Source organism: Aquarana catesbeiana, linkage group LG05 (genome assembly GCF_042186555.1).
Source record: "Aquarana catesbeiana isolate 2022-GZ linkage group LG05, ASM4218655v1, whole genome shotgun sequence".
Classification (NCBI taxonomy): Eukaryota; Metazoa; Chordata; class Amphibia; order Anura; family Ranidae; genus Aquarana; species Aquarana catesbeiana.
In genome coordinates, this window is record NC_133328.1 from 267,265,890 (window position 1) to 267,279,892 (window position 14,003).

Genomic DNA, 14,003 nt, shown 5'->3' on the forward strand with positions numbered 1-14,003 from the left:
TTCGTAAGAAAGTCTGCCGCAAGTCCGCCGAAGGTACGTCGGAAGTCTGTCGGACAGGCTGTCGGACTTTTGTAGACGAAAAGTCCGACCGTGTGTACGCGGCATTATACATGCTGTACACTCAATACTTTACATTGTAGCAAAGTGTCATTTCTTCAGTGCTGTCACATGAAAAGATATAATAAAATATTTACAAAAATGTGAGGGGTGTACTCACTTTTGTGAGATACTGTATAATGCTACCATAAGGCAGCAGAAGAAACCTCCCGTTCCAAAGCATATGATGATTCAAATGCACCTCCTCTTTATACACTGGCATGTGAGGACAATCCATTCTAGAAGTTACATAAAAAGCCAGTAGAATAAACATAAGCATCAACAAGCTGAAAAGCATAGAGAAAGCATTGCTATTATGACCAAAAGGGATAACACACACCACAGGAATATGCAGCGCCTACATCCCACCATCCACAGCTATGCACAGAAAACTGCCCATATATATTGTGAGTTTAGGTGCCAAAGGGGGTGATGTAAAACTGACGCGCCGTTCATAATTGCCTCATCAGTTGTGTGCCATTCGGGGTGCAGCTTGTCCAGAGCAGCTGCACTAATCCATCCTCATCTACCAGACACAGAGGGGCGTGCCAGTATCCGCCGGTAACCACGCCCACTAGCGTTACGAACCCCCAATCATTGTCGCCAATTTGCATATGCGCAGTACTTCAGGGCACGTGCAGGATGGAGCCCTGTGCACAGGCGCATGCAGTGAAGAGACATACCACTTCGCAATGCGCGACTAGACCACAACAAAACAAGTGTGTAAACATAGAGACATAAACTTTGTGTCTCCTAGCCTGCTTGGTGGAGTTGTGGTGGGGGATACATGGGGTATCCCCTTCTATTTGTGAATACTGTTTATCCTGTATCATAATTTGTTGCCAGGTTGTAGGGTATTTTAGTCTGTGTATTGCCCTGAGTGGTGGATAAATACAGACGCCACTTGTTTTGATGTCTAGTCACGCATTGCAAAGTGGTACGTCTCTTCACTACACATGTGCGCGCCCGTACTGTGCCTTTGCGAATTAGCTACAGTGATTGGTGCGGTCTGATGTGTCAGTGATTGGGGGTTCATGACGCTAGTGGGTGTGGTTACTGGGGGATACTGGCTCACCCCTCTCTGTCTGGTAGACGGGGATGGATTAGTGCAGCTGTTCTGGACGAGCTGCACCCAAATGGCAATTATAAATGCCACGGCCGTTCCACGTCCCCCCTTTGGCGCCAAAACTCACAATAAATATGGGCAGTTTTCTGTGCATAGCTGTGGATGGTGGGATGTAGGCGCTGCATATTCCTGTGGTGAGTGTTATCCCTTTTGGTCATAATAGCAATGCTTTCTCGATGCTTTTCAGCTTGTTGATGTTTATGTATATTCTACTGGCTTTTAATGTAACTTCTAGAATGGATTGTCCTCACGTGCCAGTGTATAAAGAGGAGGTGCGTTTGAATCATCTTATGCTTTGGAGAACTGGATGTTTCTTCTGTTGCCTTATAATGGCATTATATACAGTATCTCACAAATGTGAGTACACCCCTCACATTTTTGTAAATATTTTATTACATATTTTCACGTGACAACACTGAAGAAATGACACTTTGCTACAATGTAAAGTGGTGAGTGTACAGCTTGTATAACAGTGTAAATTTGCTGTCCCCTCAAAATATCTCAACACACAGCCATTAATGTCTAAACCGCTGGCAACAAAAGTGAGTACACCACACCCCTAAGTGAAAATGTCCAATTTGGGCCCAAAGTGTAAATATTTTGTGTGGCCACCATTCTTTTCCTGCACTGCCTTAACCCTCTTGGGCATGGAGTTCACCAGAGCTTCATAGTTTGCCACTGGAGTCCTCTTCCAATCCTCCATGATGACATAACGGAACTGGTGGATGTTAGAGACCTTGCACTCTTCTACCTTCTATTTGAGGATGCCTCACAGATGCTCAAAAGGTTTAGGTCTAGAGACATGCTTGGCCAGTCCATCACCTTTACCCTCAGCTTCTTTAGCAAGGCAGTGTTCATCTTGGAGGTGTGTTTGGGGTCGTTATGTTGGAATACTTCTCTGCGACCCAGTCTCCAAATGGAGGGGATCATACTCTGCTTCAGTATGTCACAGTACATGTTGGCTTTCATGGTTCCCTCAATGAACTGTAGCTCCCCAGTGTTGGCAGCACTCGTGCAGCCCCAGACCATGACACTCCCACCACCATGCTTGACTGTAGGCAAGACACACTTGCCTTTTGTACTCCTCTCCTGGTTGCCACCACACACGCTTGACACCATCTGAACCAAATAAGTTTATCTTGGTCTCATCAGACCACAGGACATGGTTCCAGTAATCCATGTCCTTAGTCTGTTTGTCTTCAGCAAACTGTTTGCGGGCTTTCTTGGTGCAAGAGGCTTCCTTTTGGGGTGACAGCCGAAAGACCACCTCTGGATGTGACGCTGAGCATGTGCACTCAACTTCTTTGGTCGACCATGGAGAGGCCTGTTCTGAGTGGGACCTGTCCTGTTAAACCGCTGTATGGCCTTGGTCACCGTGCTGCAGCTCAGTTTCAGGGTCTTGGCAATCTTCTTATAGCCTAAGCCATCTTTATGTAGAGCAACATCTGTTTTCAGATTCTCAGAGAGTTCTTTGCCATGAGGTGCCATATTGAACTTCCAGTGACCAGTATGAGAGAGTGAGAGCGATAACCCCAAATTTAACACACCTGCTCCTCATTCACACCTAAGACCTTGTAACACTAATGAGTGACATGACACCAGGGAGGGAAAATGGCTAATTGGGCCCAATTTGGACATTTGCACTTAAGGGTGTTTTTTGTTGCCAGCGGTTTAGACATGAATGGCTGTGTGTTGAGTTATTTTGAGGGGACAGCAATGTTACACTGTTATACAATCTGTACACTCACTACTTTACATTGTAGCAAAGTGTAATTTCTTCAGTGTTGTCACATGAAAAGATTTAATAAAATATTTGCAAAAATGTGAGGGGGGTGTACTCTTTTGTGAGATACTGTATATTCAGGTAAAGCGCCTATTGATGTGTTGTTACACCTCCCTTTTGCTATTACACATAGCTGTTGTTATGGTTTCTAACGCCTTATACGTATTTGACACTATAGGTTTTCCTGCCTTTTTTGGAGGACAGGATATTTAATGTGAGACCTTATCTCCCTTTATAATGCACAGTGACTCTCTATATGATCCATAATTAGGTGAGCAATAGATTTCCATAGTAGAATCCCTACAATGGATACTGGCTTGTTTGTTGATTTTTTCTTTTCTCCTTTTGTTTAGGGCTACTGAATAGTGTTATTTTGTCTACATTCTTTTGGGCATTCACTTTGCACCAAATTTTGTACCACCATCCTTTCATTTATTCTCAGGGTAACATGCAAGTTGATCTGGGGGGCACAGTGTGTTTTGCATAAACAATAATTTCCTGCTATGTATTGAAAATTGATTATTGTGCTCTTTCTTTTTGGATAGGCCAAAATTCTTTGCTACTAAGACAAGGAGGTTTTGAAGAAGCAGTTAGATGCAAAACGCGTCAACCTCTTGGAGTATATAGTAAAGATCTACTAACGCAATTTGATTGTATGGCTTGTATCACCCAAGAAGAACACTCTTCATGTTTTTATAATGTATTTTAACTATATTTTGTAGTAAATACCTACTTTTTATATCAATATCTGACCCTCTTTTTCTGGTACCAGTAAAGTACGCTTAACCTTTTTTTTCTATCTGTTGTGGTTGTGTTACTAATTTATACCTCATCTCTGTAGTTTTAAATATGCTAATAAAGACTAAAAGTTAACAAAAAATAATAAAAATTATTAAAATTGGGATATTCAACCATTAACACGCTCAGCTCTGCTGGGTGAGATCAGCCATGTCTTCTGGAGGCTGGAGTAGAGGTTTTTTTTTTTGGGGGGGGGGGGGGGGGGGTTGGTGAATGTTTTGTTTTTTGTAAAGCAGTTTGTGTAAAGGCCCATACACACAGTAGGACTTTTTGACAACAAACATGCAAATTAGCTATTTTAAGGCAACATCTGACCGTGTGTACGCTCCATCGGACAAACTTTTTCGGTTTTCATCGGACAAATGTTGGCTGTGCAAACAGACAAACTTTCTGGCAACAAAAGTCCTATGGTGCAAAATCCTATCGTGTGTACACAAGTCCATAGGACTTGATAGGACTTGATCAGACAACAATACAGAAGTTGACCAAAGGGTGGCGGTAAACAGCTAAAAAACCACGTGATTTGGGGAAAGTTGGCTGAAAAAGTCCTGCCGTGTGTATGCTTAATTAGTTTACGGCCAACGCCCTTTGTACAAAAATCCACGGGAAAGTTTGTACAAAGTCCGATCGTGTGTATGAGGCTTTAGAGTGGGGGGGATGTTTGTCACATTACCTGACATACCTATGATCACTAAAGGGAGCATTCACAGCTTTCTTTGACATGTAATGAACATCGATTATGAGATAAAGTAAAAATGTAATTAAAAGCTTTATTGGTAAATGTTACAATAGATAAAATGATTTTTAAAATTTGTTTCTTTAGTGCTATGTGCCATGTAGACAATGCAAAAAAAAAATGGAAACACAGATCTATGTTCTGCCTTATGTTAATACTGTCTGTCTGTAGGTATCTATGCAAGTGTGTTGTAATATAGGTATATTTGTATTTCATTGAATTTCACATATTTCAGCTCTTTAAGTACGGTAACTAAGTAAAGGCAAAAAATATGTTGAATATACTGGCAGATAAAGTTGAAGTAGCAAAGTATTAAAGAGGAGAGGTATTCCTGGTTAACAGTATATCATTTTTTTTTTCTACAGTTCTTTGAATACACATCATACAATGAAATTCGATACAACACTCGCCAGCCTGAAGGATGTGCAGCTGTAGATCAAGACTCTGATCACTTGACAATGTATTTATGTCGAGAAAATGGCCAAGTGGTGCCTGAAAACCAAAATTTTATTTTCAGAGAGGTATGTTTTTTTGAGCCAAAGTTCACTCCTGCCCAAAGCATAAAGGTGAAACTTTAAGGTTTGTAAAAGGAATGCTTTAGGGCTCATGGACACTGCAGATGAAAAAAAATCTGCTTCTACGGGCGTTTGAGCTTTTTTTTTTTTCTGTGCTTCTAAACGCCCCTTTATGTTAGCCTATGTTAATGCACATTAAAGGCAATTTCTGGAGCTATGCGCAGTCGTGGTACCAAGTGATTTCTGTGACCAATAACAGCGATCACGTCAGTTATAAACAATGGCTTGTCATTCATATCCATTGCATACTATTGTGATCTCTGTAATTGGTCACCATGATCACACGGTACAGGGCCAATCACAGCAGATCTGTACCATATGATTGCTGTGGCCAATCAGTTACCACAATAGTACACAATGTCATTCATATCCATGGATGTCATTCACACTGTAAAAATGATTGCTTATACAGTGGTCATCACTGTAAGAAGCAATAAAAATACAATTCTGATAACCTCCCCAGAGCATTAGTGTCACTATGGTGTAAAAAAAAAAAAAAAACATTTTAGTTTCTTAATTTTCCAAAAAATTGTGACAAATTTACAAAGATTTCAAAAAAATCACCATGCCTCTTTACTAAATACCTTGGGGTGTCTACTTTCCAAAAAGGGGTTATTTTTGCGGTATTTGTACTGACCTGGCATTTTAGGGCTTCCAGGATTGATCAATGTTCAAATATATATATATATATACCATAGTTTGCAGATGCTATACCTTTAACACAGGGTACATAGTTAGTCTGGTTTAAAAAAAGATACGCATCTATATAGTTCAACCCAGGGCTTTTTTTCACAGAGAATAGGTGCAGGAACTCCCCCCATCTGAGTCACCCCTTGTCTCTGCCCCCTACCCACCTCTGACCACCGTCCCTTGATTCCACCCCTTACCCACCTACCAATACTGCCCCTTTTAGAGAATACAGAACCAAGTATCATTTTGTGGTGCTAAATCATTTGTATGGAACATGTTGATGATGAAAAGAAAAGCAGTAAAATAGATCCCCTGCAGTCAGCAACAATAGAATCCCAGCAATAGATCCCCACACAACAATAGACTCCCCCAGCAACAATGGACTCCACCCCAACAATAGATTCTTTGAAGCAACAGTGAACCACCCACAACAAAATATCACACCCAGTAACAAAATATCCACCCAAGCAACATTAGAAACCCCCCCCCCCCCCCAGCAGCAACAACAGGTCTCCCAGCAGCCAGCATCAATAGATCCTCCAGCAGCCAGTAAAAATAGACCTCTCCCTCAAAAGTAGATCCCTTCCAGCAACATAAGACCTCCCAGCAACAATAGATTCCCCATCAGCAACAGTAGACCCTCACACAAAATCAGATCCCCACCAGTGACAATAGATCCCCCAGCGACCAACATCAATAGACCTTCCAGCACACCCCACACCCCATGCTATTACATACATTCAGTGCTGGAGGTGCCGGAACTGCATTCCCGCTGAAAAAAAGCCCTGGTTCCACCAATAGAAGGGGGAAATATATATATATATATATATATATATATATATATATATATATATATATATATATATATATATATATACCTATACCCACAGTTGATCCAGAGAAGGGCAAAAAAACCCCAATAAAGCATGATCCAATTTGCTCCAGCAGGAAAAAAAATTCCTTCCTGATCCCCCAAGAGGCAATCGGATGTTCTCTGGATCAACTTTACCTATAAATATTAGTATCCAGATATATTATGTGTATCTAGGAAAGAATCCAGGCCTTTCCTAGAACAATCTACTGAGCGGGGCATAACCACCCCTTGAGGGAGTCTATTCCACATTTTCACAGCTCTTATTATGAAGAAGCTTTTCTGTATTTAGAGATGAAATCTCTTTTCCTCTATACGTCCTCTATGACAACCTTAAAGTGAATAACTCAACACCAAGTTCACTATATGGACTACCTATGTATTTATTATACATGTTAATCATAATGCCCCTTAATCTTCTCTTCTCAAGAGAGAATAAATTCAGTTCAGCTAATTGTTCCTGATAGCTGAGCTCCTCCATGCCTCTTATCAGTTTGGGTGCCCTTCTCTGTAGTTTCTCTAGTTCCCCAATATCCTGGGGAACTATTCTCTTTTTCCTTGGCAGGGACCGTTACTCAGCCTGCAGTCGCTGCAATAGGCATCTGTCAGTCCTTAACCACTTCAGAAGAATTTACCCCCTTCCTGACCAGTCTGTTTTTTGCAATTCGGCACTGCGTTGCTTTAACTGACAATTGCGCGGTCTTGCAACGTGGCTCCCAAACAAAATTTACATCTTTTTTTTCCCACAAATAGAGCTTTCTTTTGGTGGTATTTGATCACGTCTGCAGTTTTTATTTTTTGCGCTATAAACAAAGAAATAGCGTCAATTTTGAAAAAAACGCATTATTTTTTACTTTTTGCTATAATAAATATCCCCAAAAAATATTAAAAACATTTTTTTCCCTCAGTTTAGGCCGATACATATTCTTCTACATATTTTTGGTAAAAAAAATTGCAATAAGCGTTTATTGATTTATTTGCGCAAAAGTTATAGCGTTTACAAAATAGGGGATAGTTTTATGGCATTTTTATTATTAATATTTTTTTACTAGTAATGGCGGCGATCAGTGATTTTTATCGTGACTGCGACATGGAGGACACATCGGACATTTTTGACACATTTTTGGGACCATTGTCATTTATACAGCAATCAGTGCTTTACAAATGCACTGATTCCTATGTAAATGACACTAGCAGTGAAGGGGTTAACCACTAAGGGCTAGGGAGGGGTTAAGTATGTGGGGGGGCGTTGCTACGTGTGACACGTCACTGATCTCTTCTCCCGAGCACAGGGAGCAGAGATCAGTGACACTGTCACTAGGCAGAACGGGGAGATGCTTGTTTACATTAGCATCTACCCGTTCGTCCTCTCCTTGAGGCAATCGCGGGTATCCCCGCGGCAATCGAGTCTGCAGGACCCGCGACCCGACTCACGGGGCTCCTCAGTGGCATGGCGACAAATTCAAAGGGACGTACAGGTACGCCAATTTGCCCAGCCATGCCATTCTGCCGACGTACATCGGCGTGCGCTGGTCGGGAACCAGTTAAAGGACTAGTTCACAGAGGCTCTTAAAGAGGTCCCTGCACAACAGGCCCATGAGTTGGCCGAATTACCAAGGCATTATATTTTGCTATAGACACTATGAAAGATTTTATTTACCAGGCGTCCCGCCTTGCGCATGTGCTAATACACATGCTTAGAACCCTTTGGTTAAAAAATTGGTCAGCCGAAGCACCTTGCAAAGAGCTTCTGACTAGTTTCCCTTTTCATGGGGAGCAACTATTTGGCGATGATTTGTATAAATACATCCAGACAATTTCTAGTGGAAAGAGTACTCTCTTGCCAGTCAAAAGAAAGTGTAAACTGATTTTTTTCTCCTGGCGATGGCTTCCACCAGCAGATTCTAGAGGAAAGCCTCGAGGTTAGGCCCAGGCACAGAAAACATTTCAGCCACTATATACATGATTGAAAATGCTTTTTTCCTCCGCCCTGCAGGGCCTAGAAGGAAAATTAGCGACTTTAATTGCATCCGCTATCCAAGAATGGGAAGCATGTTAGATCCCCCCCCCCCCTTAGATGCCTTATCAAGGGAACAGTGGGTAGAGGATTTGGGGTTACCCTCAAGTGATCAGGAAGAAAGGCAAACCGATTACTGCTCTGTGGAGGAGACAACTGGAGTTGAATCTTTTTTCAGCCTCACAATCTGAGAGATTTGCTGGTACAAATCTCTTACAGAGATGGTTCGTGCCTCTTTCAAGCTACCTCTAGTAGAGTCAGCTGATAGTTCTGTTTCTTCTTAGGTTCTTTAAAACCTAAGAAGTCTGGGTTGTGTTCTCAACCTAGCGAAGTCTCCCTTAAAACCGCTAAAAAAGCTGAAGTATTTGAGTCTGATCATAGATACAGCCCAGAAAAAGGGTGTTCTTGCCCAGGCAAAAAAAAGCAAAAAACAACTCCATAAGAGAGTTGGTGCAGATGGTCAGGTCAAAAGGAGATCCCTCCATTCGCCTTTGCATGAGGTTGTTAGAAAGGATGGTGGCTTCAGTCAAAGCAGTTTCCTATGCCCAGTTCCATTCAAGACTGTTGCAAAACAGTATTCTATTTGCTTGGAACAAAATGATCCAAGCTTTGGACTTGCCTATGCGGCTGTCCCCAAGGGTGTCCCAAAGCCTAAATTGGTGGTTACTAAAGAATCTGCTAAAAGGTAAATCCTTCAGACCACTTATCTGGAAAGTGGTAACGACAGAGAAAACAACTGTCCAAGGACAATGTACAAGAACCGAAAGAGCCTTGCCCATCAACATCCTAGAGATTCGGGCAGTACGCCTGGCTCTGAAAGCCTGGACTTCCAGGTTAAGGGATTGTCCTGTCAGGATTCAATCCGACAATGCCACAGCTGTGCCCTATATCAATCATCAAGGAGGCACCAAGAGTCTCTCAGTGCAAAGAGAGGTGAACCATATTCTAACTTGGGCAGAAAGAAATATTCCGTGCCTATCGGCAGTCTTCATTCCGGGAATAGAGAATTGGCAGGCGGACTACTTAAGTCGCCAGCAGATTATTCCCAGGGGAATGGTTTCTTCACCCCAACATATTTTCGGCTGTTTGTCAAAGATAGGGGACTCCGGATGTAGATCTTTAGCGTCCAGTTTAACATAAAGTTAGTCAACTTTGTGTCCAGTGATCCATTCGCATGCAGAACAGATGCGTTGGTGATACCGTGGGATCAGTTCTCACTGATCTATGCATTTCCCCCTATTCAATTGCTGCCTCGACTTCTTTGCAGGATCAAGCTGGAAAGAAAACCGGTAACTCTGGCAGCACCAGCATGGCCCAGAAGGTCATGGTATGCAGAATTTTTAAAGATGGCAGTGGGGGATCCATGGTCCCTTCCACTAAGGCCAGACTCATTCTCACAGGGGCCGATATTCCATCCTACTTTACGAACGCTAAATTTAAGGGCCTGGCTATTGAAACCCACATTCTGAAGAAACGTGGGCTTTCCGGGTCAGTTATCTCTACTTTGATTAATGCAAGGAAACCAGCTTCCAGAACTATATATTATAGAGTCTGGAAGGCTTATGTTTCCTGGTGTGAATCCAAGGGTTGGCACCCTTGGAGATATGTCATAGGCAGAATTCTTGCCTTTCTACAATTAGGCGTAGAGATGAAGTTGGCCCTGAGTACTATTAAGGGCCAAGTCTCAGCCTTATCGATTTTATTTCAAAAACCGCTTGCTACGCATTCTTAGGGGTTTTATGCAAGGGGTGATGCGAATTAGTCCGCCAGTTAAATCACCATTAAGCTCTTGGGACTGAACTTAGTTTTGTCAGTGTGACAAAAACAGCCATTTAAACCGATACAGCATATTCCCTTATGCCGCGTACACACGACCGGTTTTGTAGTCGGAATAAACTCTAAGTTTTTCTGACGGAATTCTGCTCAAGCTGTCTTGCATACACACGGTCACACCAAATTCTGACCATCAAGAACGCAGTGACGTACAATACATACGACGGGACAACACGCACAACGTTTCGTACTTGCTTCAGAGCATGTGTCATTTTTGGTACGTCAGAACAGCATACAGACTAACGGTTTTCCTGATTGGAATTTGTTCCGGGGGGAAAAATATAGAACATGTTCTCTATCTAAGTCCTTCTGAATTTTGGACGTAAAAAGTCCGATGGGGCATACAAACGGTCGGAATATATGATGAAAAGCTCCTATCGGACTTTTTCTGTCAGAAATTCTGACCGTGTGTACAGGGCATTAGTCCTTCTGACAAGGAAGCTGGTATTTTTGGTTCCTATATTCTCAGCAAGGAGGGTTTTGGAATTGGCTACTCTTTCTTGTAAAGAGCCATATTTGATTATTCATGAGGACAGAGTGCTGTTACGCCCTCGTCCAGGCTTTTTGCCAAAAGTAGTTTCAGGTTTTCACCTAAACAAAGATATTATCCTGGCATCGTTTTTTCGAAAACCGTGTTCCAGGGAAGAAAAGTCACTACATTGTCTTGATGTGGTGAGAGCAGTGAAAATCTATTTAAAGACAACTGCTCGGGGGGTGTGTTCGGATGTGAGCGGAGACAGACGTGAGAGAGAGGAGCTCCAGGAATCCTGATCTTAATCCTTAGCCATCCGAGCAGTAAAACGCCTAAATCCAGCTAATCTACCTGCCAGCCTGTCCCTCTACTTTCCCCGCTGCAGCCCGTGTCTGTATTGGGCAGGATCCGTCCATGACTGGCCAGGGAGACACGGTTCCTGCACATCCGCAGCCGCCGCCATCTTCCCGGCCTGCATCCTGATGGAGGGAGCTGTTGCCGGCCTGGAAGTGCGGTAAGGGACTCCCTCATAATCCAGCCTTCCCTATATTGTACCTGGTGGGGTCCGGTGATCCGCGGGGCCGCCGTGATCACCCGTTGCGGCCGCAGCCTGGTCCGGCCTAGTGCGGCCTAGAGAAGCCTGCAGCCCACCGCATTTTCCTACACGGCCGGCCCGCGGAGGAGCTCCGTGGTCGGCCTGGCCTGTAATCCAGGGTGTGGACGCTGCTGCCATCGGCCACCCAAACATCCTGCCAAGACTAGACAAGTGCCAGGTGGAGTCAGCCTGTGTAGGGGCCCAGCACCACCCACATTCTCCTGCCTACATCCCAGCTCTCTGGCAGTAGCCCGCAGTTACCCCATCATCCTGCCAAGAACAGTTCAGTGTTGGGTGGAGACTGCCTGTGAGGGCTGGCAGCAGTGTCCAGGGACCCAGCATCATCCACATCCTCCTGCCTCTATCCCAGCTCTCTGCAAATAGCCCTCAGTTACTCCATCATCCTGCCAAAAACTGTGAGGGCTGACAGTTGTGTCCAGGGGCCCAGCATCCTCCACATCCTACTGCTTCCATCCCGGCTCTCTGTTCCGATCCCCTGCAACGAGTGGCTTCCTGGCCTATGAACGACAGCAGTGTGATTGGGGGCACCTCCTGATTCCTTAGATGCCATCCAAAAGATGATCGACAAAGAAACAGCCGCCTCCCAAGACACAAAGTTCTCCGGCAGTGACACGTGTGGCGGCTATCGCACCCCCCCGGTGCAGAGCGAGCCGTGGCCATACAAACAGCCCTGCAGCTTCTAAGGGACATGGAGCAGAACGTAGGAGACACGCAGCAGCCCTCAGGTATGGAGCAATCAGCAGCTACTGCCTCCACTGCAGCCATCCTGGTGGCCATTGAGGAGAGTAAAACCATGGTCATGGGGAGGATAGATGCACTGGCCATGGAGTGTGGCCTTATCCGCCAAGACATGGACAAGTTTAGAGGCTGTGTCACGGCTGCAGACAATCGTATTTCGGATATCGAGGATACTGCGGTTACCACTTCCCAGAATGTCGCTGACCTGCAACGCACGGTTAAAACCCAGATGGCGCGGTCTGAAGACGCTGAAAATAGACTGCGCCGCAATAATGTGTGCATGGTGGGCCTTCCTGAGGGCGTGGAGGGCTCTCATCCAGCCAGTTTTGCTGAAAATTTCTTTAAAGAAATCCTCCATTTACAGCAAGTCTCCTCAGCATACATTGTGGAACGCGCTCATAGGGTCTCCACAGGGCTGCAACCACAAGGCGCCTTGCCCAGACCATTCCTGGTGAGGTTTCTAAATTACCGGGATAGAGGTCTCATCCTTGCTGAAGCTCGGAAGAAACCACAGCTCCGGTTTGAGAATACGACCCTGCATTTTTTCCCATATTTTTCCCCGGAGCTGCAGAGGCGCCATCGCACGTTTGTGTAGGTTCGGAAGAGGCTTCGGGAAAAGGGACTCACATATAGTATGTTGTACCCGAGTAAGCTCCGTGTTGAACACCGGGGCTCTGTGAAATTCTTTGAGGTCCCCTTGGATGTCTCAGATTGGCTGGATACCTTGGATTGAAGTGAATCATCATTTATTTTTTGTTCCATTCTGTTTGGGCTGGATTGTCACCCTCGTTTTTCCTGTTGCTGGAGACGAGGCCCCTTTTTTTTCTTTTTTGCTCTTTACCACAATCCGGTGCAGTGAAGGCTGATTGTGCACTGGCGGGCGCATACGTAGCATATGTTGCAGCATATGTATAGCTGCTTGGTGCGTCATGGCTACAATATGCATGGAGCCGGATGCTCTCTCTGCAAAGAGTACTCACAGAAGGCGTGTAGTGCTAGTGCTCACCCTGTGGACTTTTTTGTTCCTTCCTAAGGGACATATGGAATAACTCTACAAGACAATGTTCCATTTTTGTTTTTTTTTTTGGTTTTGGGGATTAAGTCTGCCGGCTGATGCGGGGGTTGTGGTTTTTTTTCTGTTTTCCCCCCCATTCTTTTAAGCTGGCAAGACAGGGAATTGTTCTGGCGTGAAATTTTTATTTCACGTTTTCTCTTATGTTCTGTTTTTTGTATCTGCTCTACCTTTTTGATGGTCATGTGTTTGTGGTGTCATCCTCGGAACTGCACGGTTGGCAGACCGGAGGACACTCGGAAACAGGCTCCACCAAAACGTAATGTTTGTAGATGGATAAATGTTTTTTATTCAGCATACTGTATGGCTCTGTGTGCCTCTGGACTTCACCTGTGCTCCTAGGCCTCCATCTAGTGGCAAATTTTTGAATTACAGTCATGTCCGTGAATATTAAAATCATCTCCTGGAATGTCAGGGGTTTGAATTCAAAATACAACAGAGCTTTGGTGCTGAAATTTTTACAGGCCCAACATCCCCACATGTTTTTAGAGGAAACCCATTTACTAGGCAACAAAATTCTGGCCATGAAACGTCCCTGGATGCACAGAGCCATACATGCCACTTATTTATCTTATGCTAG

At 44.1% G+C, this 14,003-nt stretch overlaps 1 protein-coding gene across 1 annotated transcript in view; it reads left to right on the forward strand.

Annotated features, from left to right (window-relative positions):
- GALNT12 (polypeptide N-acetylgalactosaminyltransferase 12) overlaps positions 1-14,003 on the forward strand; it is a 530,970-nt gene that overhangs the window by 457,781 nt on the left and 59,186 nt on the right. The window contains exon 9 of the mRNA XM_073630755.1: positions 4,905-5,060. Coding sequence (XP_073486856.1) covers positions 4,905-5,060 — 156 coding nt within the window. The remainder of the gene's footprint in view (positions 1-4,904; positions 5,061-14,003) is intronic.